Source organism: Candoia aspera, chromosome 2 (assembly GCF_035149785.1).
Source record: "Candoia aspera isolate rCanAsp1 chromosome 2, rCanAsp1.hap2, whole genome shotgun sequence".
Lineage (NCBI taxonomy): Eukaryota > Metazoa > Chordata > Lepidosauria > Squamata > Boidae > Candoia > Candoia aspera.
Window position 1 is genome coordinate 64,187,190 of NC_086154.1, and position 22,420 is coordinate 64,209,609.

At 38.0% G+C, this 22,420-nt stretch overlaps 1 protein-coding gene and 1 long non-coding RNA gene across 6 annotated transcripts in view; both read left to right on the forward strand.

Moving 5' to 3' along the window:
* Window positions 1-22,420, forward strand: part of LOC134489402 (uncharacterized) — a 279,530-nt gene that overhangs the window by 35,799 nt on the left and 221,311 nt on the right. The gene's annotated exons all lie outside the window — the stretch shown is intronic.
* On the forward strand, window positions 474-20,689 carry CDC25C (cell division cycle 25C). 5 transcript variants are annotated; one of them, XM_063292052.1, is made up of 14 exons: window positions 474-592; window positions 1,883-1,980; window positions 2,824-2,857; window positions 3,983-4,016; window positions 4,207-4,296; window positions 10,728-10,829; window positions 12,005-12,127; window positions 13,369-13,449; window positions 13,855-14,007; window positions 15,325-15,426; window positions 17,299-17,361; window positions 18,113-18,246; window positions 18,360-18,471; window positions 20,274-20,689. In XM_063292052.1, exons 1-14 carry the CDS (start codon window positions 477-479, stop codon window positions 20,412-20,414), a joined length of 1,383 nt encoding a protein of 460 aa, XP_063148122.1. In that variant the 5' UTR covers window positions 474-476; the 3' UTR covers window positions 20,415-20,689. The 5 variants fall into 5 exon arrangements, with proteins under 5 accessions (XP_063148122.1, XP_063148124.1, XP_063148123.1 ...); XM_063292054.1 differs by lacking the exon at window positions 15,325-15,426 and adding an exon at window positions 17,804-17,902; XM_063292053.1 differs by lacking the exon at window positions 10,728-10,829 and adding an exon at window positions 17,804-17,902.

Here is a 22,420-nt window from a genome sequence, read left to right on the forward strand (position 1 = left end):
GTCGAGCGAGGGAGCTAAGAGATTCGTTTTGGGGATGCACTCACGAGTTTATATAAGCTTGAGGCGGTGTATTCCAGCTTGTAAGCCAGCCAGCGATGCTGGTTAGCTAAATTCGTCAGGGCTGATTTTGCTCAACCCTAAACATTCAAAGCTCTTGTTTCCCTTTAAGTTGCTGAACTGGAATATCTTTTCTGCCTTATTGTTACTAGCTGTCTTGTTTAATATCTTTCTAGTCCAACCTCTCAGAGCTTACTGCTGCATGTTTCGGTTTTATGTGCATGATTATCTTATTTTGTATTGTGAGCTCAAGCTTATATCAACTCGTGATTACAACAGTAAAGAGACAGGCTGTAAAAAGGAAGCTGCTGTTTTTGTCAATAAGTGGTAGCTTAGTGGAGATCACTAGGCTGTCTGAAAATTAACCCTTTGTAGAAAATATTGTTTGCTCATATCCTGGATTTCAATCCAGCTGCAGGATGGCACTGAATATGATCCAGGATGTCAAGATATCTCTACCGTTTGCTCCAGAACCTCCTCTTACTCCTGTGTTGACTTTCACTTGGGATTTCCAAAACCTTAGCACATTAGCAGGGTAATTTTTTTTCTGTTTGGGAAAATAATATGGGGTGGAATATGGCACAGAACTAGCTTGGAAGCTAATTTGAAATTTTAATTCTTTTTAGACATTATCCTAGGGAATATAACCCAGGAAGCCATGGTGGTCCATTATAAAAGTTCCTAAATCCATGGTTAGGCAATATGTTTAGTTTTAAGAAAGACTTGTGGTTGTTGTTGAGTCGTTAAGTCGTGTCTGACTCTTTGTGACCCCATGGACCATAGCATAAGGAAGACTATACATAGCTAAAATAGGAATTAGTGATTTCCAGGTCTCCATCAAACATAAGTAGTATATAGACTGTGCATGTTGGGCCACCATAGTTAATTTATAGTTCAGCTGACATGCCAACTCTGAAAATGAGTACTGTACATTTAGTCTGGTAGTTGGATAAGCAGAGGGTTTATGTACTAGTCATAACCCATCCCATATATAATTTTGCTCTGAAAGTTAAGCAATCCCAAGAACACTAGATGGTCAGAAAAGGGTGACTTTTCCCAGATTAACCAGAAGTGAATGGTAAGAATAATAGCAGGCTTGAACTGCAGGTGGAGAAGGAGATTTTTTTTTAATTCCATTTTGGGGTGACTGTCTAGAGCAAGGTTTCTCAACCAGGGTTCCGTGGAACCCTAGGATTCTGCGAGAGGTCACTAGCAGTTCCCTGAGAGATCACAATTTATTTTAAAAAATTATTTTAAATTTGGGCAACTTCACATTAAAGAGGTAAGTTTCATTCTTTATTTTTAGTTTAAGAACACTGTTAGTGCATATATATACAGGCCTACACATGAAACAAATATAATAATTTTGTAACTTCTGGCCTATATTTGAGCCTGAATGTGCAGGGGTTCCCTGAGACTTGAAAAATATTTCAAGGGTTCCTTCAGGGTCAGAAGGTTGAGAAAGGCTGGGAGAGATCTGATATGGGAGCCATAAGCTTTAGTCTACTGTGTACAGACAAACTTAGCCATTTTCTGACTTTTTACATTGTTTCAATGAGACTTGACTAATTTGGCCTTGATCTAATCCATAGCAATTTTCTCACTTGAGTAGCATCCTAGGCTAGATGTTATCTTCCAAGGATGTACTAAAAGATGGGTAATTTTTGTCAATTCTGGCAGCTGATATATGGGACTGTTTAAGTTTTCATCCTAACACAACTTAAGCTTTTATTTTAATGGTGTAATGCTAGTTTGTGTGGATTTCAATGGTGTAATGCTAATTTGTGCGGATATGTGTATCTACCTGCCCATTCACAATTTATAGGGATACACCAAGACGTTGCTTAGATCTGTCCAATCTCAGCAGTGGAGAAGAGGAAATTGCTTTCACCTTCAGTCAGTCCCCAGGAGCGCTGGAAACTGGTAATAATTGCTGCCTGCTCTAGAATTCTAGTTCTATCTACTGCTATTAAGCAGTTGATCAACATATCTATAAAACCAAGTTTTGTTGTCAGACATACAGTATCAGCCAAATCATCATTTTCATCTATTATATGAGCTCTAGTGTTCTAACTAGTTAAGATGGCTACTAGAACTAAAGCTATGAGAAATTCTCTGTCTTAAATTAATTCTTAATAACCTTAAATCCAATTATCTGTATTATCTATTTTATCTAATTAGTACATTTGTTTCCCAAGGCAGTATATTGATATGTTGGTAGACCATAACAAACCTAGAAATAAAAAGAAACCCAAGTCAAATATCCATGTAAGTCTTATTACTACATTTCAGGTTTTCAACAAGCGTAGAACCACTTGCCTGCACACCCAGCTGGCTCTTTTTATCTACGGTACTGAAGTACCCCAATTACAGTTTATTCCTAAGAAGTACAATTTATAAAATTTTCCTTTTAAAAAAATTGCAAAAATTGCAAACTATCCCTTGATCTCACCACTTGCTGTATATTATCTATGTAGTTTCTTATGTGATAGGCTTGTCTTTATGGTTTGGGGGACTCTAGCAGTATCTTAAACATCATCTGAATATATTTTACAAGCCTATATTCCAGAGTGGTTGGACTTCTTTAGCTCAACCAGGATAACTAATTTTCAGGTATGATAGAAGATGATGCAACAGATGTCTTGGACCATCAGTTCACTCTGATTTAGATCACTTAAGCTCAAGCTTATTTACTATTAATAGTATTGCTATTCCCTAAGTCTTCAGGCTTGTATTCTTTTCTCTCTCTCATTTTCGGACTTGCAGATAAGAACAGCGTAATAGAATTCCAGGATCAGCTGTAAGTTCTACCTACTGATTTTATAGCTTACTGTATTAGCTTCATTTTCATTTGGGTTTAATTGTTGATCTGCTTTCAAAATTGAAAATAGCAGGTCCTCAATTCCTTTGTGTCACTTCTTTTAACCCAGCAGTGCTTAATTTTGTTCAGCACTGAGGAATGCATTAGATTAGTTTGTGCATGATGCTTAGCTAGACTCATGGGTCAGGGCCCATTTGCTCCTTTGTCAGGTAGTGTAGCTAGAAAACTACCTGTGGGGCTGGGTTAAAGAATGTGAGTCTCCTTTTTGCAATTGGGGAATGCTGCCTTTTTTTCAGCAGCTGACAGCTATAAGAACTGGATAGGATGTGATGATAGATGGGAAGAGCAGAATTGTTTATACTGCAGGGCATTTAAAAAAAATGAAATAGTCCAACTAGGTGCATTTGGCCTACTGAAGACACTTTACATCTATTTTACTTTTAACTTTGCATGCAACCCCCAGAATCAAAATGGGAGGATTTTTACTGGGTATTTTTTTTAAAGAAATAAAGGTAGAAATGGAAGCAGGAAGTCTCTGGGAGGGAAACTCTTTGCATTTCCACAGTTAATCCAGCCACCCCAGCCCAAAATTGTACTTTCAAAATTAGCTAATTTTACCATCAAAAGTTTTAGCCTTTAGGGTAGGGCTTGAGAGACTTTAAGGTGGACATCAGAGCAGCTTGCATCCCAGAAACCTCCTCCTCCCATATCAACCCTTAACCCCCACCTCCAACTAAAAAAACAGATTAAAAAATGCGGTCCTGTTCCTTCCTGTGATGTCACCACCCTTTCAAAGGTTTCATCTTCAGCCCTCCAGCTAGCCTGGGGTGCAAGTTATTTCCCCAGCCCAAAGTTGTTCACCCTGCACTGAAACAAGAAGTAATTCATTTGGTTTACTTAGCATATGGTGCAACCCAAGCCAATTGTGATTTATTCAAGAAACTATGGGTAAACAAAACATAGCCTACCCTAATATGTGAACTAGGTTTCCATTGTCAATGGATGCCTGGGATGGGATTGAGAGGTGGGGGAGTTCTTGGTGTGCTAAGTATTTACTCAGTTCGTACCAAGGATCTCTTACTAGCTCTCTTTTTCTCTCAGCAGAGACTCAAGGAGGCAGTGTGTACAATTGCTCCAGGTATTTCCTTTCTGCTACGATGCTTGCCTTGTGGGATGGAGAGGTGCCTGAGAGGCTTTGAGTTGAATCTGAGAACCAGGAGCATCAACTGTTGATGCTCTCATATTAATACATAGATCAACATCCATCCATCCATACATACATACATGGTAAAACAAACCTTACAATGCCATGCACCTTGATATTTCAGCCTGAGGTATTGTGCAGCACACCAGGCACTCCAGGCTACCTTCAGCAAGTTAGCGGGGAGATTAGCAGTCCTTCAGTGAACAAGGGAAATGTGAGTATCTGTTATAGCAGGTGGGTTTTTCTGTAAGTACCCATAAGCTTGTGCCAAGATCTAGATGGTTCTTTCCATATCGTGGCAGTGATGTCTGCTCTAGTTTTTCTGATATGGGAAAAAAATGTGGATGATGCTTTCCAGAAGCAAATTGCAGATATTTCTGAGGGTCATGGGAGGATGGGATAATTTAATTAACCCAATTTCTGTTGCAAAGAAACAGAATTGATTATAGGCTTTTTAATCTCATAGGATTTAATGATTCAGTCTAATAACTTAGGTGTCTCTGGTCCAAATCAAGATGTCAGTAAATGTGCTAGTAAATATTGCCAATGTGTGGCAACTGACAAGTGGTATTTATATTTTTACACAGAAAATAATAAAAACTCATTGTAGCCATCTACTATTTGATCTGATGTAAAGATTCCAGCATCCATCCATATCTTCGTTAAAAATTTATTTATATCAATGTTGAGCCCTGGATTACCCCATAACATCCATTTAGCATCAGAAAAAGGTTCAAAACACATTTTTCCAGAAATAATATACAACTGTTTTTTAACTGATGCAATAGTAACAGGTGATACGGCAAATCTATTACCTTTTGAACCCAAACAATTCTATTAATTAAAGGTGTTATATATAAATATTCCTGAAGGGCCCAGAATGGAGAATTTGCACTAAGTGAAGACATCCAAAATGTGGCACTAGGTATAATCCAAGATTTGGAAAACCAATGCCCCCCCCATTTAACAATTTCATCTTTTTCAAAAATATCTTCAAAATGAAGAACCCGATAGAAATTTACAAAGCCATATTTGTAAATATTTTCTGGATATGTACTGTAAATAAAAATTTCATACAAAATATAAACTATCCCAAGAAATTACATTCATTTTAAAAGTGTTTATCCTATCCCAGAGAGTAATCTTTAATGTTTCCTGTGTGTTAATGTCCAGAGAAATCTTTTTTTATATCTTACTCATTGTAATTATTTGAGAAATATCACTTGGAATGAAAATACCTAAATAATTGATAATAAAATATCAGTATAAAATATTAATTTATATTCAGTTGTACAAAAATCCATGGATATTATAATCTTGTCTAATAGCACAAGCTAACGGTTCTAGACAAAGATTAAAGGGGACAGTAAACATCCTTGTCTAATACCTTTATAAAGTTAAAATTAGTTGAAAAATGCTATTAACCTTAACTTTGGATTTGGGATCTCATGGAGATCTGGACTGACTTTATAAACTCTTTAGGAAATCCACATTTGGCTGAACTAATATAGATATATTATCTATAAATTTTATCAAAGGCTTTTTTCAGATCTATTGATAGAATTGCAGGTTTGTTTTCTTTAATTTTATTCAGATGAATCAAATCTACTATCAGCTAAATGTTATCTGATCCATGTCTAGTTTTGATAAAACCCACTTGCTGATTCATAACCATTGAACAGATTACTTACTGAAGTCTATTAGCTAAAACAGTTCAATTTTTAGTATTTACATATAGGATAATTTCCACATAATATATGCTCTTTACCAGGTTTCGGTATACATGGATCGTTAAGTGAAAAAGAAAAAAATCCATTCTCAAAGATCTCATATTGTTAATAGAGTTTAGGAGCAAGAATATCAATAAATATTTTATTTATTTATTTGTTTGTTTGTTTAATTTTTATCCTGCCTTTATTATTTTTATAAAGCAGCAAACATAACTAATACTCCTTCCTCCTCCTATTTTCCCCACAATAGCAACCCTGTGAGGTGAGTTTGGCTGATTATACCATTCATACCATTCCACAGGAAAACTATCCAGTTATGTTGCTGTATCGTTACTCAAAATCACTTTTTTAATTTCATCCATGGTCAAAAGGGTGAATAATAATTGTTGTGAGGAATTCAACAGCTAAAAATCAGTTTTAGCTTAAATAGCCTCTATATCCATCAGATAAATTCTCAAGTTTACTAAAAATCTGAGTAAAAATTTAAAAATTGAAATGTATGTCCATAAGGGAGCAATATCTTATTGTTCCCATTGTAATTGCTGGGTCAATCATTCATATTAAGATGGTTTGCTAAGATCCTGCCAGGTCTTTCTCCATTGTCCCAATATTTTTGACATAAAGATGTTAAATAAATGCAGTTTTCTGTGATATTATATTCAACTGATGCTTAGTATATTATATCTCCCTGTATAGGCTGGTAGTGGGACATCTGGCCATCTGTGTCCAAAGAGTTTTCAGTTTGTCTCTCAGATTTTTATTTTTTTCCTGTATGAAGGATGCATATGCAATAATATGCTATATATATAAGTCTCATAAGCCTCCCATTCCAAAATTAAGGAACCAGATTTCCTGCATTAAATTAATGCAATGTCTCAAAACCCATCTGCTTTATAAATTCACTGTCATTCAATAGAGAGGCATTAAAACATCAGCTTCCAGATGGTTTAGTAAATTGTTGTAGTAAATTTAGGCTGATTGGACTGTGATCTGATACATAAGAGATGTCAGTTGTGTACATTTGAATTTGCTGAAATAACACTGAAGAATTTTTTAAAAATTAAAGTCTAAAAGTATTCTGATGCACCACTGCGTTAAAAAAAATGTACCCTAGTTTTGCATACAGCAAATGCCAGGGATCATTCAAATTTAATTCATCCATATAGGATCTAATTGTAGTTTTCACTAATAATTGTGGGTATATTCCTATTTAATTAGCATCTAATATCTTGTAAAATCTTATACTACAATAATGTGATGTTAGGAGTTATTTAAATAATGAAAACACTCTTGGAATATGATGGGGAAGTCTAAATTAGGACCATAAACCTTGATCATAACTATAGTTAGAAACAAATGGATCATCAAACAAATCAATCCAGAGTTCTCACTAGAGGCATAAATGACAAGGCTCAAATTATTCTATGTTGGACACATTATGTAAAGACCCAGCTCTCTGGGGAAGGCTCTAATGCTGGGAAAGGTGGAGGGAAAGAGAAGAAGAAGAGGACCAACAGCAAGGTTAGCTACAGTGGCAATGGGTACACTGTTGGAAGACCTGGAAGACCAGGCTAAGGACAGATCGTCATGGAGAAAACCTGTGTGCTCTCTGAGGGTCGACACTGACTTGATAGCACATAATCAAAAAATCAATCAAAGGAAAACATAAAATCTCATTTGCTACAATAACAACATTTAACTTGTCCCATCCCTGATTTTCACATAATGGAAATTTGGTTCACGTGTTTAAGTTTCAATTAAAGAAATCCATAATCACAAAAATATCTCTTTAAAAAATTCTCCATAAATTCTGTCAAGCAAGTTTGACTAAGAATGTTCTCAGTGCCAATCACAAGCAGCCGAGACTCCAGGCGATTAATGTGATTATCCAAAACCTTGTTAATAGTCTGCATCACTGTCTCCCAGGCTTTCATTTGATTTTCCAGGTTAGAGACTTTTAGGAACGTTATTAGTTTCTGTAGTTAGTGTTTGAAGAAAAGTGATCGATTCTTGGATTGGTTTTGAAATCGTAATTGGCAAATAATTTCTTTTAATACATTGGCTGGAAGGTCTTCTACTTTTGAAACCACAGATAGGGATGACACAGCTGATGCTGGTGCTGCAGTGGGTTTCTTGACTCTAGGTGAGCAAAATAATCAGCTACAGTGATCTCAATAAATGCAGGATGTAAATATGCTCAATTTACTGGTTTGATGAAATATTCCCACAGTGTGGGATTTCATGTACTGTAATTTAAGGAGAAAATCAGGTGGGGAGAGAGAGCGATCAGCTCACTTTGCCATTTCCAACAAGAGTATTCTTAATTCTAACAAATATGGAAGACTTAGTGAAGTAGAAGTAGCAGAAAATTGGAGGAAAATTACCATAAAATGCTAGAATTCTGGATTTTATAGAAACTAAAGCTCAGTGTAGTTGATTGCATACTTTGGACTTCAGAAAAGCAGTTTTTAATAACTGCAGACCAATGAAAATTATAAATCCATGGCAGGACTGCTGAGCTCAAGGTGGGTGGGAGTTCTTTACATTGCAACTGCAAACTGCTTCAGCGGGGGTGGTGGAGAGGAGGACAGCAAAAGAAGACAAGATGGCTGTACAAAAGCTTAATGAAGATTTGAAAATGAAAAAAGACACATGTGGGAGAATGTGGAGATCACCACGGAAAACTACGTAGAAACAACTTGGAACAGTATCGATGTGTGTCAGAGAGGCCAAAACTCCAACTGAGTTGAGTTTGGTGAAAGATGACAGGAACAGCAAAACGGGTTTTTTTTAAATGTATTCAAAATTTAAAAATCAGTATGCCAGCTGGTCAGCAAGATGAGAAAATGCTTAATAGGTAATAAAGAAAGGGTGGTATTTCTCAAATCCTATTTTGGTTCAGTCTTCTTTGAGGATACAGTATTTGTAAAGAGCAAATGAATGAGCAGGATTGAAACTCAAGACTGATAAAAAGATGATCAGCAAATATCTATGTACTTTAAATGAGTTTAAATCTCCAGGACTAGATGAAATGCCTTTTTGAATACTGAAAGTACTGATATACTGGTCAAATCTTTATGTATTATCTCCACCTCTGACTGAAGTGTCAGACAACTGGAAAAGGAGGATGCAGGGAATTACATATCAGTCAGTCTGACATCAATTCTAAAGAGATTGATCTGTAAGCAGCTCAAAAACAATATAGAGAACTCAGTATGGATCATTAAGAACTTGTCTTGCCAGTCTAATCTTACTCATTTTTTTGCTCTGGCACCTTCCTTACTGGAGTTTGAGAATTTTATCAGCGTTCTATATCTGACTTCAGCAGAGTTGTACCCCACGACATGCTGATTAGCAAACTAGATAAATGAGTTGGATGGGATTATTACTAAGTGGATATACTATTGTCTTGAAAATTATATGCAGTTAGTTTAACAAACTGGAGTGAGATACTTAGTGGGGAGTGCCATAAGGTTTATTCCTGTGCCCAATACTCTTTTATGAATGAGTGGGGAGGTGAAGGGAATGCTTATCAGATGTGGAGATTACACAAAAATGAGTGGGATAGTTATAACCTAGGAAACAGAAATAGGATTCTGAACACCCTTGACAGGTTATACCAGTGTTTTTCTAACCTGACAACTTTAAGATGTGTAGACTTCAACTCTCAGAATTCCCCAGCACACATCTTAAAGTTGCGAAGTTTGAGAAACACTGGATTAGACAAACGGGCTACAAATCAGAAGTCTAGTAGCACCTGTTTGCATTAATAAGTTTTATTCAAAGCTGTATGCTTTTGTGAGCATGGCTCCATTAAATTAATTAAAATTTGTTAGGTTTTAGGGTGCTGCCAAATCCTGCTGATTTTTGTCTCCCAAAGAGTAACCCAACACTCCTACAATGTCTACAAATGGGCTACAAATCACAGAATAAGTTTAAGAAAGAGAAATGCAAAACTATCCTCTTAAGAAAGAAAAATCTAATGTAAAGTGGAATGGGAGATACCTGCTTGGCAATAATATTGTGAAAAACATTTTGCCAATGCTTTGGTACTAACTGAATGGATCAGTGATGTAATGTGGCAGCAAAAAAGAAAAAGGCAGCTTTAGGTTGCATTAATAGAAATGTGTTTTCTAAATCATGAGACAGCTCTACTTTATTCTGAATTGGTCAGACCCCACTTCCATTACTACATTCAGTTTGGACACCATACTTTAAAAAGGATTTAGAAGATCCAAAGAAAAGCGGTGAGGATGATGATGAGATTTGGAACTAAATCTTGTGATGAAGAAATATTTAGGAATGTTTGTTTATTCATTCCATTTATATGACCATCTGTCTCAAACAAGTGATTCTGGGTGGCTAATAAGTTTTAAAGAACAGCCAAAAAAACTAACAAAAACACAAAATAAATAGGCAATTGACAGCTGAGATTTTTTTTTAAAGAGCCATCAGTACATAAAAATACAAGTATTTCCACAAAACTAACTGATAGGCTCCAACAGACACTCCGACTCTTCCAGATGTTTAACCTGGAGAACAGAGAAGACTGAGGGAGGATACAATAACACTCTTAAAGTATCTGAAAGAATCATACACAGAAGAAGGCCATGACTTACTTTCTATCAGCTCAGAGGCTAAGACACAGAATAATGGATTTAAGTTACAGGAAGGCAGTTTTCAGTTGAAAATTAGGAACAATTTCTTGACTGTATTAGCTGTTTGGCCATGGAGCCAATTATTCTGAGAGATGATGGGCTTACCTTTACTGGATGTTCAAACAGATTCCTACACTGAATAGCCAATTGGGCTCATTAACCTAAATGGTCCCTTCCACCTTTATAATTCTCTGTTCTTGATTCCAGAGTTAGAGCCCGTTCTCTGCACTAAAGATTGCCTCCTTTATCTCTTTCAGGAAGACAGATTGTTTAACCATAATCAGAGGCAAATGCCTAGATCCCTGCTGTTCCAGAAGAGACTACCAGACTCTTACTTGACTTGTTATACTGCGGTGCTAGTAAGTTAATATTCAGTAATCTGATGTTATTAGGCTCGATTTAGTTACTATTTACCTATTGCAGTGGTTATAGAATAGATAACTTGCATTAAATTATGGTTTGTTTGGGGATGTATGATTTATAGCGTACTTGGTATAGTCTACACTGATTTATGGGATTCTACAGGGTTACAGATTTCCACCTATGAAAAAGATTTTTCCTACAGGAATGCTCATATAAATGGCCAATTCATGTAGGTCACTAATGCTCTATTATGCAAGGTCTTCTCTATGGATATGAATGGAGATAGGGCTCTGGACAACAACCTTAAGATTAGTCATGTCCCAAATTAATGTTCCACTAGTAATGTGTGTAGTGGTGGTAGTTATCATCGGTCACTTCATGTATAAATAAGGCCTCTGAGCCCATAGGTTTAAATGCCAAGATTTTTTATGGGTAGAATAGTCTGAGAGGTGCGGATGACAACATAAATAAATTTATATTCAGCTATAATGGAACTGGAGTTTTAAAAATTAAAATGTAATAAAAGAGAAAATAAATTCACAGGAATATCAGGATCAAGAAAAAATAAATCGTACAGAGTATTATTGTAATAATTGAATTTATATTAACTGTTAGAACCATCAAAAATTTGAAGTCTACTGCATACAAAGAAAATGGCATCAAATACAAGTCATACCCCAGCTAGGCCCATGGCGCTGCTTGCAGGCCAGAGCTAGTGGGTGTCACTTGGCTCAGATATTCTGGTTGCCGAAAACCTTTCTGATTTTGAGGTGAGTCAGATGCAGCTGGAAACACATTCGTATATGTTTTATGTTGCGTCTCCCCTTTTCCAAGCTTGCAGAGTACAAAAGGGGATGCACCATTAGAGTAATTGTCCCCTCCTTTTCCCAGAGTCTGGCAAGTATCTGGGGGGTTCAGTGCAGGCAAAACTCTGTTGAGAAGAGATCACACAACTGTGCTAGTGGTGTTTCGAAGCTGGGAGGGGTAGGGAAGACACGGGGGGGGGAAGGTCCAGTGGCATTATTTTGGTTAGAGAAGATTTGAGTGCAATGTGACTTTGGTACTGTGGAGCTCATTAAGTGGAAATCAAAACATATATCTGTTAGATACAATAAATATTTGCATGCTTGAAAAGCAGTGAATGTCATCTGTGATTTATTTTCTTTGTCAGAAAGCAGAGGATTTAATGGAGTGTGAGATGAAAGATCTTAGCAGCCCAATTGCTACTTCAGGAATCCCAGAGGCCTTGGATAGCTTTTCTGAGCTCTGTTCCAGTGAAAAGGAAGAAACAGAGGTGAGAAGGATGTTAAAAGTAACTTTGTGGGCAACCGTACTCATTAAAAAAAAACAGAAAATGAACAAGTATAGCTTGCCAACCATGAATAGCAGCGATGCCAGGTGATAGCAGTGGTGGGCCTACTCTGCTGCAAAGTTGGAGAGAGAGCTAAAAGCCTTTGATAAGAGCTATCTGAGTGTTCTCTGGGGAAATTGGGAGCTTGTATTCTGTTACACTGAGACATTTTCAAACAGAAAAGCAGGGGGTAGGCATCTTGCTCAGAGGGTAGATTTAAATACAATATTCCAAAAAACTATAAACAAATGGTGTTCAAGGTTGGTCACTAAATTTTTGACTATAATTGCCATAGTGCTAATGAGAAGTTTATGTATTTGTTCTAGGAGATGATTTAGTCTTGACTTGGGACTGACCTCTCAAAGCCTAGGTATAATTCGGTTTCTTTTTAGCCACTGGCTAAATTTCCAAGAATTCATCCACCTCCCTGTGGTAGCATGCTAGAATATGAAAAAGGTGAAGGAAGGACATTCCTTCTGGGATTTCAATAATGAGTTGTTTTGGATTTTCTACTCTTAGAGTAATCTCACTCATGGCAAGCAACACATCAACGCTGTTTGTCAACAGAGATTCTTAGCTAGTTCCATTTCTCTTCTGCCAGATGAAAATAAACCCCCCTAATTACAGCTTGCTCCGAAGCCCAAAAGAATTTCTTATACTGGCTACTGTTGATTTGTCATCAGTTCCAGAGCTGAACCACCTCAAAAATACCTCCTTTTCTGTATCAGTAGATTTCTAGTTATGTAGTACTAAAATACAGTAGTCCTTTCATCCTAGCTTATATTTTTGTTTTCACCCACACAGCAATCCTTTCTTTCCTCATACCTTTGACATCTGTGGGATGTGAAAATGACCCAGGCGGGGAGGACAGTCCTGTAGAGTATGGAATTGCCACCCAAATGGGATATATGCTGGTAGAATCAAAGGAAGGATTGTGTTGTGTTTTTGTGAATATAAGTGATTCAGCATTTGCCACTCTTCTTACTCAGTATAATGAAATAGTTGTCCGGCTTGGCATAGCCAGATGCAAAAGAAGACTGAGAATATTATGTAAGGTGAACTTCACCTGCTGAAAACCCTCTTTTGTACAACTATTAAAGCTGTAAATGCCTGATGTTCTCTTTTCATCTGACAATTCTTTCTCTTTTCTTAATGCTCTGTTTTCTCCTGTGATTCCTCCATAGAAGCCCCTTTCTGGGCACCACTCCAGAATGGCTGCCTTGTTGTCTGGACCACTCCATACTCAGGATGTCAATATCAGTGAGGTAAGGAGGGATTTTTAATCTGCAGTTAAGTCAGGCTCTTAGTTAAGTCAGGCTCTTGCCTTGTAGCCAGGAGCAAGTAACATCTCGTCTTCCAAATGATCCAGTCTGGACTCTTTAAAAACAGCAGCATTTAGAATGATTGACATCTATGTGGCTGGGCCAGTAAAACAGTTTGTGGGCTGACTTGCAAGGCTGTTGCTGAACTGATGCTGTCAAACTCATCTGAGAGTTAGCAATAGTTACAGGGTATAAGGAAAATACAGTTGGTAGAAAATCAATCAATCAGTCAATCAATCCCTATTAATGAGGCTGATGCCTTGAAGCCTTACCAGTGAAATGTAGGATGTGTGAGGCTCTCCTCCTTCCCTCCTGCTATCTTGATCTTCCTGTTGATATGCCAATCAGGTCTCCATGAACAAGAGCCGCCTCTTCCAATCACCATCTTTGCCAGCAAAACTGAACAGGCCTGCATCAAAGAGGGCAGTAAAAGGCCATGATGATGAAACTCCAACTAAGGTGAAATGGAAGTGCAGCCCAATCCAAGAAGGGCCAGACGAGGTAAGAAACCTCTAGGTTTGGTCCTAATATCCAGGACTTTTCCCCTAAATTCCCAGGTCTTGGTAGCTAGATAAGAATGGTTGCTGGATCATCTGTGTCAAGAAGAGCTGTTAGGGAAGCACGGGTGTTGTTTTTTTCAGTCCTAAGCACATGCTTCTTCAAAGAGAGAGAGAGAGAGACAAAACAGCTAAGATGTTTAGAGGAGTCTTGCTGGCCAGAAGTCTATTTATTGTAGCATTCTGTTTCATCCACTGGTCAGCAGATATGCCCAGTTTACCCATTACACATACAGTATATCACTACGTATGAAGTTCAGATTTTTTTGCTCCAAGATTTTGCACTAGCATTTGTTGAACTGCATTTGCCAATTAAAACTCATTCACTCAGTTTAGAGAGCCCCTTCTGGAGCTTTTTTTTTTTTAAATTTATCACCCCAGATGATTTTGCATTTAAAAGGCACCAGTCCCCATACAAGCCCTTTGGGAATTCTGCCTTGTATGTCTCTCCATTAGGATAATTGTCAATTTATTCCCAATCTCTGTTTTAAAATCACTGTTTTAAATGTTTTTATCATAGTTTCTTCACGGTCTGTTTTGTAATCTTTATTGTCCATTTGTATCTCCATTGTTTGTTTTGTTCTCATTTGGTTAAGAATTCTATTTTTTTTTTATGGAAGTCTCCTTGTCACTCATATAAATTCTAACCTGCTCATTAACTGAACTGGGATTCTCCTGTATTTATTGGGCCCTTTCTTGATCCAGTTCTATTTATACTTTTCTTGTGGTTTAAACTTAGTGGTTTTGCTCAGGCTGATAGTTGAAGCAGTCAATGAATTAGCATGTCAAAGGCCTCATTTTTTTTAGATTTTTTTATCCCACTTTTATTTTATTTTATTTTTAATAAATAACTTAAGGTAGGGAACATGCCTAATACTCCTTCCTCCTACCATTTTCCCCACAACAACAACCCTGTGAGGTGAATTGGGCTGAGAGAACATGACTGGCCCAAGGTCACCCTGCCAGCTTTCATGCCTAAGGCGGGACTAGAACTCACAGACTCCTTGTTTCTAGCCCAGCTCCTTAACCACTAGACCAAACTTTATCTCTCATTACACTTATATCTACACTTAAAAGTTTTCCTCTAGTATTAAATATTTCAATTCTCTTGCTTTGACTCAGATCTTTGTATTATTTCTGGAGAAATATTTAACCATGGTTTCAGTTAATACTTTGTTATTTGGGGCTTTCTCATATGCAGAAGACTGATCCACAGTGATTTGTATGCATATATATTGATGGGTTGTCTGCTTGTTTGTAGATTATGCTTTTGAAGAAAACAGCCTCCCTTTCTGACATCGAGATTGTCAGAGCCCTTGATCAAGACCATGGCTTCAGGCAGTTAATTGGTGATTTCTCTGGTGTAGGTGCCTTCTTGCTTCTGTGATTCTTTTTTTGGGTGGGTAGGAGGAAGAATGCTGACTTTGTCCATTGGTGTGAATGTCATGCTGTCCCAAACCTCTCCTTCTAATTATTGAACAATGCTGAGACATATAGTCATTCTGTATCGGACTTTCTCAGTCTAGTTGCTCTTTTGATGACTGCATTAGCTGAAAAGTACCAGATCGGGCATCAAACAATATGGGAAATTTGAATCTATGTTGGCAGACAAGATTTACCATGATCTGACGTGGTAACAGATTAAAGAAATTGCTTGTCACGTCATACAGCTGGATGATTAAGACTTCCAGTTAAGAATTGTTATATGAGTAGCATCTCACACTAATATACTGTAAAGCTACCTACTCCGCTTTTAGAAATTCAGATAGGCACGATTCTAATGCACCAAATTCAAATGGAAAATGCCTTTTTTAATGGTGTGTGTGACCCATCTGTTGCTGGCCATTGTTGCAGAATACCAGTGGGCTCTGAAATGGAGGCTAAATTAGCCCAAAATATTCTTGTAGCTTTTGAGTATGTTTTATTGTAGAGTCTGTCATCTGTGGTTACATTTCTTAGGGAAGAAGTTAATCTGAGGCCCTCCCTCCATTTTCAAACAGTTCTTCAGATTAAAACTACACTGTACTAGTCGGTGTGATACCCAACACAAGATAGCTGCAAGTTTCCCATTAATACTCTTATATTTTGAATTTTTCTAGTACATTACTAGAAAAGTACATAATTAATTTTTCCCAGATCCAGTGAATTTTAAATTAATGTTCTTAAAATGTCTAGCCCTCATTTTTGCAAAGAAGTATTAGAATATATAGGGAAAGTGGAATTTGTGATTTTATTTATCTGTTGATACATTATCCTGAATTCAGTTTAAAACAACAGTTACAAGAACAAAATAGTGAGAAGTGATTGCAAACAAATTTTATATCTGACCTGATGAGCTTGCCAGTTGTCTAATAAAACAGAGCATTGCTTATATTAGAGCAAAGCAATATCTTTGATACCAAGAGATAAATAGCCATCCAGATATAGAATCTGCATGAACTTTTAGGTACTATAATAATCAGAAACTAACTTGAGTTATGGGCAAAAAAGAAGCTATACCATTTACATCATAAGTTTGTTTCTTCAAGCGTGGTGTGATAACTGTACTCCATGCTGCTTTTTTATCCTCGTCACATTCTGCTATTAATATTTTGAGATCCTGATTATTTGAATAATGCATGTCCTATAATACATTGTGGTGGTGTTATTGCAGTGCAGCCTTGACCAATTTAGAATAATCTCCAGCATGATACCAAGTCACAATAAACTTTATTTGGCTCTGCAAAATTGGGCAAACCAGGAAAAACACACCTTTGAGCAAACTCTCACAAGGGAGGATACCAAATATTTCCTGGTGTTACATGTATAAGAACAAAGTAAAATACATTTAACAAATATAAAGATATGTTGCATCACATATATATACTCCCCCCCACCCCTTCTGATAGTAATGGGATTTTCAGACCAAAACATTTTATACTATAATTTTCAACACTGCCTTCAAATAGTTCAGAAAACACAGCCTGGTATATGGCTCAAACAACAAGCATGGAGGAAATTTTGAACAGGGAGTCATAATGTATATTTAGTACTGCATCTTAATGCACATGCCGTTGAAATGTTTGCAAATTTACTCCCAAGTATATTCTCCTGAATCCAGTGCAGCTTATTTCCTAGTAACTGCATTCGGGTTACATTGTTGGCATTGGGATTTATCTAGCTGAGGCTTGAAAGAGCCAGAGGATCTCTTAAATTGCAGAAATTCTAGACATGAAATGTGATTGTGTCTCTCTAGGTGTATTCACTGCCAACAGTCACTGGAAGGCATTCGGATCTGAGATATATCACTACAGACACTGTGAGCAATTGTGCCTGCTAAAGTGTTCATATGACTTTCTCTTTCCTATTGGCTTTGGAAATGTGCTCTCTGTCAGCTGAATTCTAGCTGTACATCCTTTTCCTTTAGTGTCACTTGGTTCTGTAAAAGTTTGAGAAGCTAGCTGAGGGGGCCTTGCTGTAGTACTTACCCAAGCAAGCTTGTCTGTCCTTAACATTCTTCTGTAGAGTATCTAAATGATTTCAGCTACACCAGTCTACTTTTAATGGTGCCACATAGGTAGCCTTTTACTGGTACAGAGGGGAGAAAGATTGTAGGTTTATTTATTCCATGTTTTTTCAACTCTCCAGCCAAAGTGCTCAGGATAGCGTTTATTCTTTGCCCTCATAATAACTCTGTGAAGTAAGTAAAACTGAGAGATGATGATTACTTCAACGTGGATACTATTCTGTTCTCTTTATAGATGGTAGCAGTGCTCCACAATCAATTTCAAAGTCTTATAGAGAAGTTCTATATTGTTGACTGTCGCTACCCCTATGAATATCATGGGGGCCACATCAAGGTGAGGGATTCATATTCTGGATGAATCATGTTCTGCAAAGGAACTGATGGGTGTAACTTGCTTGAGAAATGTTGTCTTAACAGCAGCCTTCCTGGTCAGGTGGCCTTCATTATGTTGAAGTAGAACCCGCAGCCATCCGTAGCTGGCATGGTCATTGAAGAACGCTATGGCCTACCTATAGCAGAGCCCAATGTTTTGTTTCCTTTACAGGGGGCTTTGAACATTCACAGGCAAGATGACTTATCTGAACTTTTCCTAAGGAAGCCCCTGCTTCGATCATCACCACAGAAGCGTCTCATCCTTGTATTCCATTGTGAATATTCTTCTGAAAGGGGTCCCAAGATGTGAGTGTGGACCCCAGGGGGATGTGGAGGGGGGGACTTTGGGGAGCAGGGAAACAGGTGATTTTGGAAGTGTATGGATAGGCAGAATAACCACAGTTGCCTTTGCTCTGAAGGTGTCGCTACCTGAGAGAGGAAGACCGAGCCATGAATGAATATCCTGCCCTGCACTATCCTGAACTTTATGTTCTTCAAGGTGGCTACAAGGAGTTCTTTCTAGAAAACAAGGTAACAATGAGGCAATGATTGCTGTCATTATTATATAGAAATGTATCATATCTGTCAGGTGTAATGACTTCAACAAATGGAAAGATCATATCTTCATTCAGTATTCCAAATCTTTTTACCTAGATTGATTTTAAACTCAGAACATTTATAAATAACCTTAGAACAATAATTAAAAATTAATAATTTGACCAGTAAAGAAGCAGTTAAGGATTAGATATTCTTTGTATAAAGATTCAGCCAAATTAATCTAACACCTTTAACTTATTGAAAGAAGCACCAGGCACACTTCTGGGAGAGTTGTATATTCCACTTCAGGTAAGGTCTTATCTCTATTCACTTCACTTCTGGAAGAGATACAACATAGAAAGGCTTCTATGATTGATTTTAAGATTTAGAATTCTACATAGACCTAGCCATTTTGATTCCAGCTACAAAATGCTATAGAAATTGAAACCAGTACTTTGAAATTAGTCAAGTTCTTTTAAAATGGGAGGAACATTCTGTCTGACAAAAGATGTTATTTTGAATAAACTGAAATTTACAAGTTGTCTTCAGAGGCAGCCCCATGGACAATACATGCCTGTGGTCTAATCCAGAACTCTGTCTCCCAGGGTGGTGCTATAGGCAGATTGTTGGGCAAAGGTTTTCTTTACTAGACGGCTGTCCCTATTTTGATTATGCTCAAACTTATCCTCAGTTAAGAGGATATGGGTTGGAAAAGTATGTAGGAATCCTGCACTTAAAGAATCTTTAAGAACAGAAAAACATTGCACATTATAATGCATCAGAAAAAAGCATGCAGTTAGAAAACATCTGAATATGTGGAGTCCTTGGCGCTCTCTGAGCTTGGCTGGTTGCTTGCAGACATTTCATTACCCAACTAGGTAACATTCTCAGTGCAAGTGAGTGTGGGGTTTGCTCCCTGTTTATATACAGTGGCTTGCCCAGCCAGTGTTGGTGGAGGGGGGGGTGTTGTTTTTCTCTTGGTATTGCTTTTATTAGGGTATTATTCTCTGCTTGATTGTTTGTCTACTTGACTGTTTCCTTGGTAGTTCCTTGATTAGGGTATTGTTTTCTGCTTGCTTGATGGTTTGCCTGGTGTTAATCTCTGCTTATCTGGGTGTTGGCTGCTCAGTTCAACCCTGAGTTTCATATATTCTCTTCTATTGGTACATCTGAATATTCTTTTCATCTGCATGATGACAAGCAAAAGAGTCGGACTAGTAAGTGGAGATGCAGGTTCAGATTCCCAAAGCCATGAAGCTTATAGAGTAAACCCTGGCAAGTCACATTCTTTCAGATTTATCCACACAGGGTAGCTGAGGATATAGAAAAAGAAAACAAAGGAAAGTGGGTAGAACTATGTATCCCACACTGAGAAATGGAAGGAATGTAGATGTCATGCATTACTTGTATTTGGTTTGGAAAGTTTAGATCCAGATTTGGGAAGGAATGACACTGGGTTTTTATTTTTGCATTCTGTAAGCCATCCAGAGTCACAACGAAGTGAGGAAGCTTATAAATTCCATGAATGAATAAAAAACGGGGAAAGCAATGTGTATAGGGTAGGGCTTTTTTCCCCTTACCCCATTCATATTTTTCCTCTTTTCTAAACCTTTAATAAAAGTGAACTATGAAATTTCACTTGTTTTCCCCTATATACCAAAGAGCCATAACCTACTGGCTCTTTTTTTACAAGTTGCATATTCATATTTTATGACTAATTAACTAATTGTGATTAACTAAATTGTGGGCTTTAAAATATGGGAATATGTATCCTGACTGATCTCCCTTTCTGATAGGAGCTGTGTGAACCCCAGAGCTATTGTCCCATGGATCACCAGGATTTCAAGGCAGAGATGGTCAAGTTCCATGTCAAGAGCAAGACCTGGGCAGGAGAACGGAGGCGCAGGGATCAGATTGCCCGTCTCATGAAGCTATGAGTTCAGAGTTGGTAGCCAGGAGGGGACCTTCTCCAAGAGACCTCCCCGGCTAACGGAAAAGCTGAAGCTTCTGTGATATGCTGAAAGGCTAGGAAAGTGAGCTTGCCGGGACCAAGCAGCCCTGGCAGTGGTTACAATGAGGAGAGCTCCGAAATGTTGAGGTCCCTAGTTTGACAGGACTGTGACCCAGTGCAGCTTCCTGATGGAATAGACTCAGTGGAATTGGCAATGGCCCCTGCGAAAAACAAGTTTTGGCTCAGAAGGTTGCCAAATGCCTAGAATGTCTCCCAAGGCAGCAGGCTAAGCTGCTCTGTACTCCAAGCTTTAAGCCAGTTGTCAGCAGGAGACTTTATTCCTTTTTAATGTTACGTTAAGTTTTCGCCTGTGAGGGCCTTATTTTAATGGAAAAATAAACTGTTCTGAAAGATTATCAAATGTTGTTTAACTGTGTATCCATTTTTGTACAAAAATACAAGTAATAGCCTCTGGTAGCAGAAACGTCAAACTCTCATTTGGACTGGTATCATCCAGGAGGAAAGAAGAAGAATACTGAGGAAGTCATTTCATAATTGTTCTCCTTTTAAGGGCAGATCTTATTCCTCTGAATGTCTTAGTGAAGGTGTAGATGAGAAATTTGGTACAGAAAAATGTAATTAGCTCATATGGCCCTACCTTCACATCTTGTAAATTTGCCATTCCTGGTGAGTCACTTTTGTCCCTGGCAGTTCTGGAAAAAGCATATTTTGTTTTTTTTTAATGGTAGCATACATGAGCAATTGTGCACATGGTATTTGTCAAGGAGTATGACCAAGTAACATAATTCTGGACAAAAGTAAAGTTACATTGGATAAGTTAATATTTCTTCAGACCACCAAGATGAATAGGAAACTCTCAAATGAGTACCTTCATAGTATTTAAAATGTTAGAGGTTCCTTGGGATGGCAAAGGTGGTTCTCCAATGCTTCTCCTCTCTTACCTTCAAAACGGTGTAATGAGGCAGGTTAGACTGAGTCTTGTCCACAAGAAACTTGAGTGCTATATCCATTATGCCCCGTTGAAATGCTCTTGGTATTTGGTTATATAAGAAGAAGAGTGATATCGGGGATTTGGACCTGGGCCGTCTTAAGTACAATGCTCTACTGGCACTCAGTTTGAGAAAGAAAGGAGAAAGTTTCCAGCAGATGGCGCAACTGCCACACTCAGGACAGGAAAGCAAGTGGCTTCTGGCAGCGCTAAGGAGCAGCCTGCCCTGGAGGACAGTGTTTGCTGATCCATCCATTATTACAGGCACAAAAGCACCGCCGCCACCCGGGAGAATCTCCTTGTAGAAATAGAAATGACAGAAAAGGGGACTGAAGGCCCTCTGAAAAGGGTGTGCAGAAAAGCTTTAAAAAGTGGGAAAGCCTTTTTTCAAGGGTGATACAGTTTATGTGCAGAAGTCTGTCACAATACTGAGGTTTAAAAGATTTGGCTGATGAAATTGTTAAGCCAGGCTGCTGCAAATGACCAAAAGGCAAACTGCAAGTGAACAGTCCTTAGGAAGGGGATTGAAAGTCTGCCCCTCAATTCAGCCAGTACCCTTACAGATCAGCAACATTTGAGGTATTACGTATAATTTTGCTTGCTAAATCTGAAAAACAATCAACTTCCTGGTGAAAGGTGCAGAAAGGGGCAACCAAATGTTTAAGGGGTTGGAATACATGTTTTTCTGGGGAAAAGCGAAAGTATCTGAGTCTTTGGGAGAAGAAGAAAAAGGTAGGGAGATAGAATTCACCCCATGAAGATAGGCTTCGTACAGGAGTTGTTAAAGTTTCTCTCCTGTATCTGTTCCACGTGTACGGTGGGGTGTAGCCAGGAGGGACATCTGGAGAAAGACAACTCCAAGTCCATCTTGAACTCATAGCAGTTTTCCCTCCTGCAGTTCAAAGTCCCACTGCCAAGAAAGGCCCCTCCTGTCTGCCTTCTCTCCAGGTAAAGGCACCACAGTACTTTGTCTGATTCTGCCA

Excerpts from the sequence above, each read along its gene's own strand:
- CDC25C (XM_063292052.1), top strand. The coding sequence starts at position 477 with ATGGCACTGAATATGATCCAGGATGTCAAGATATCTCTACCGTTTGCT. Across the intron at positions 2,858-3,982 it reads ATAGAATTCCAGGATCAGCT|AGACTCAAGGAGGCAGTGTG; the intron begins GTAAGTTCTACC and ends TTCTCTCAGCAG. Across the intron at positions 18,247-18,359 it reads TCTGAAAGGGGTCCCAAGAT|GTGTCGCTACCTGAGAGAGG; the intron begins GTGAGTGTGGAC and ends TTTGCTCTGAAG.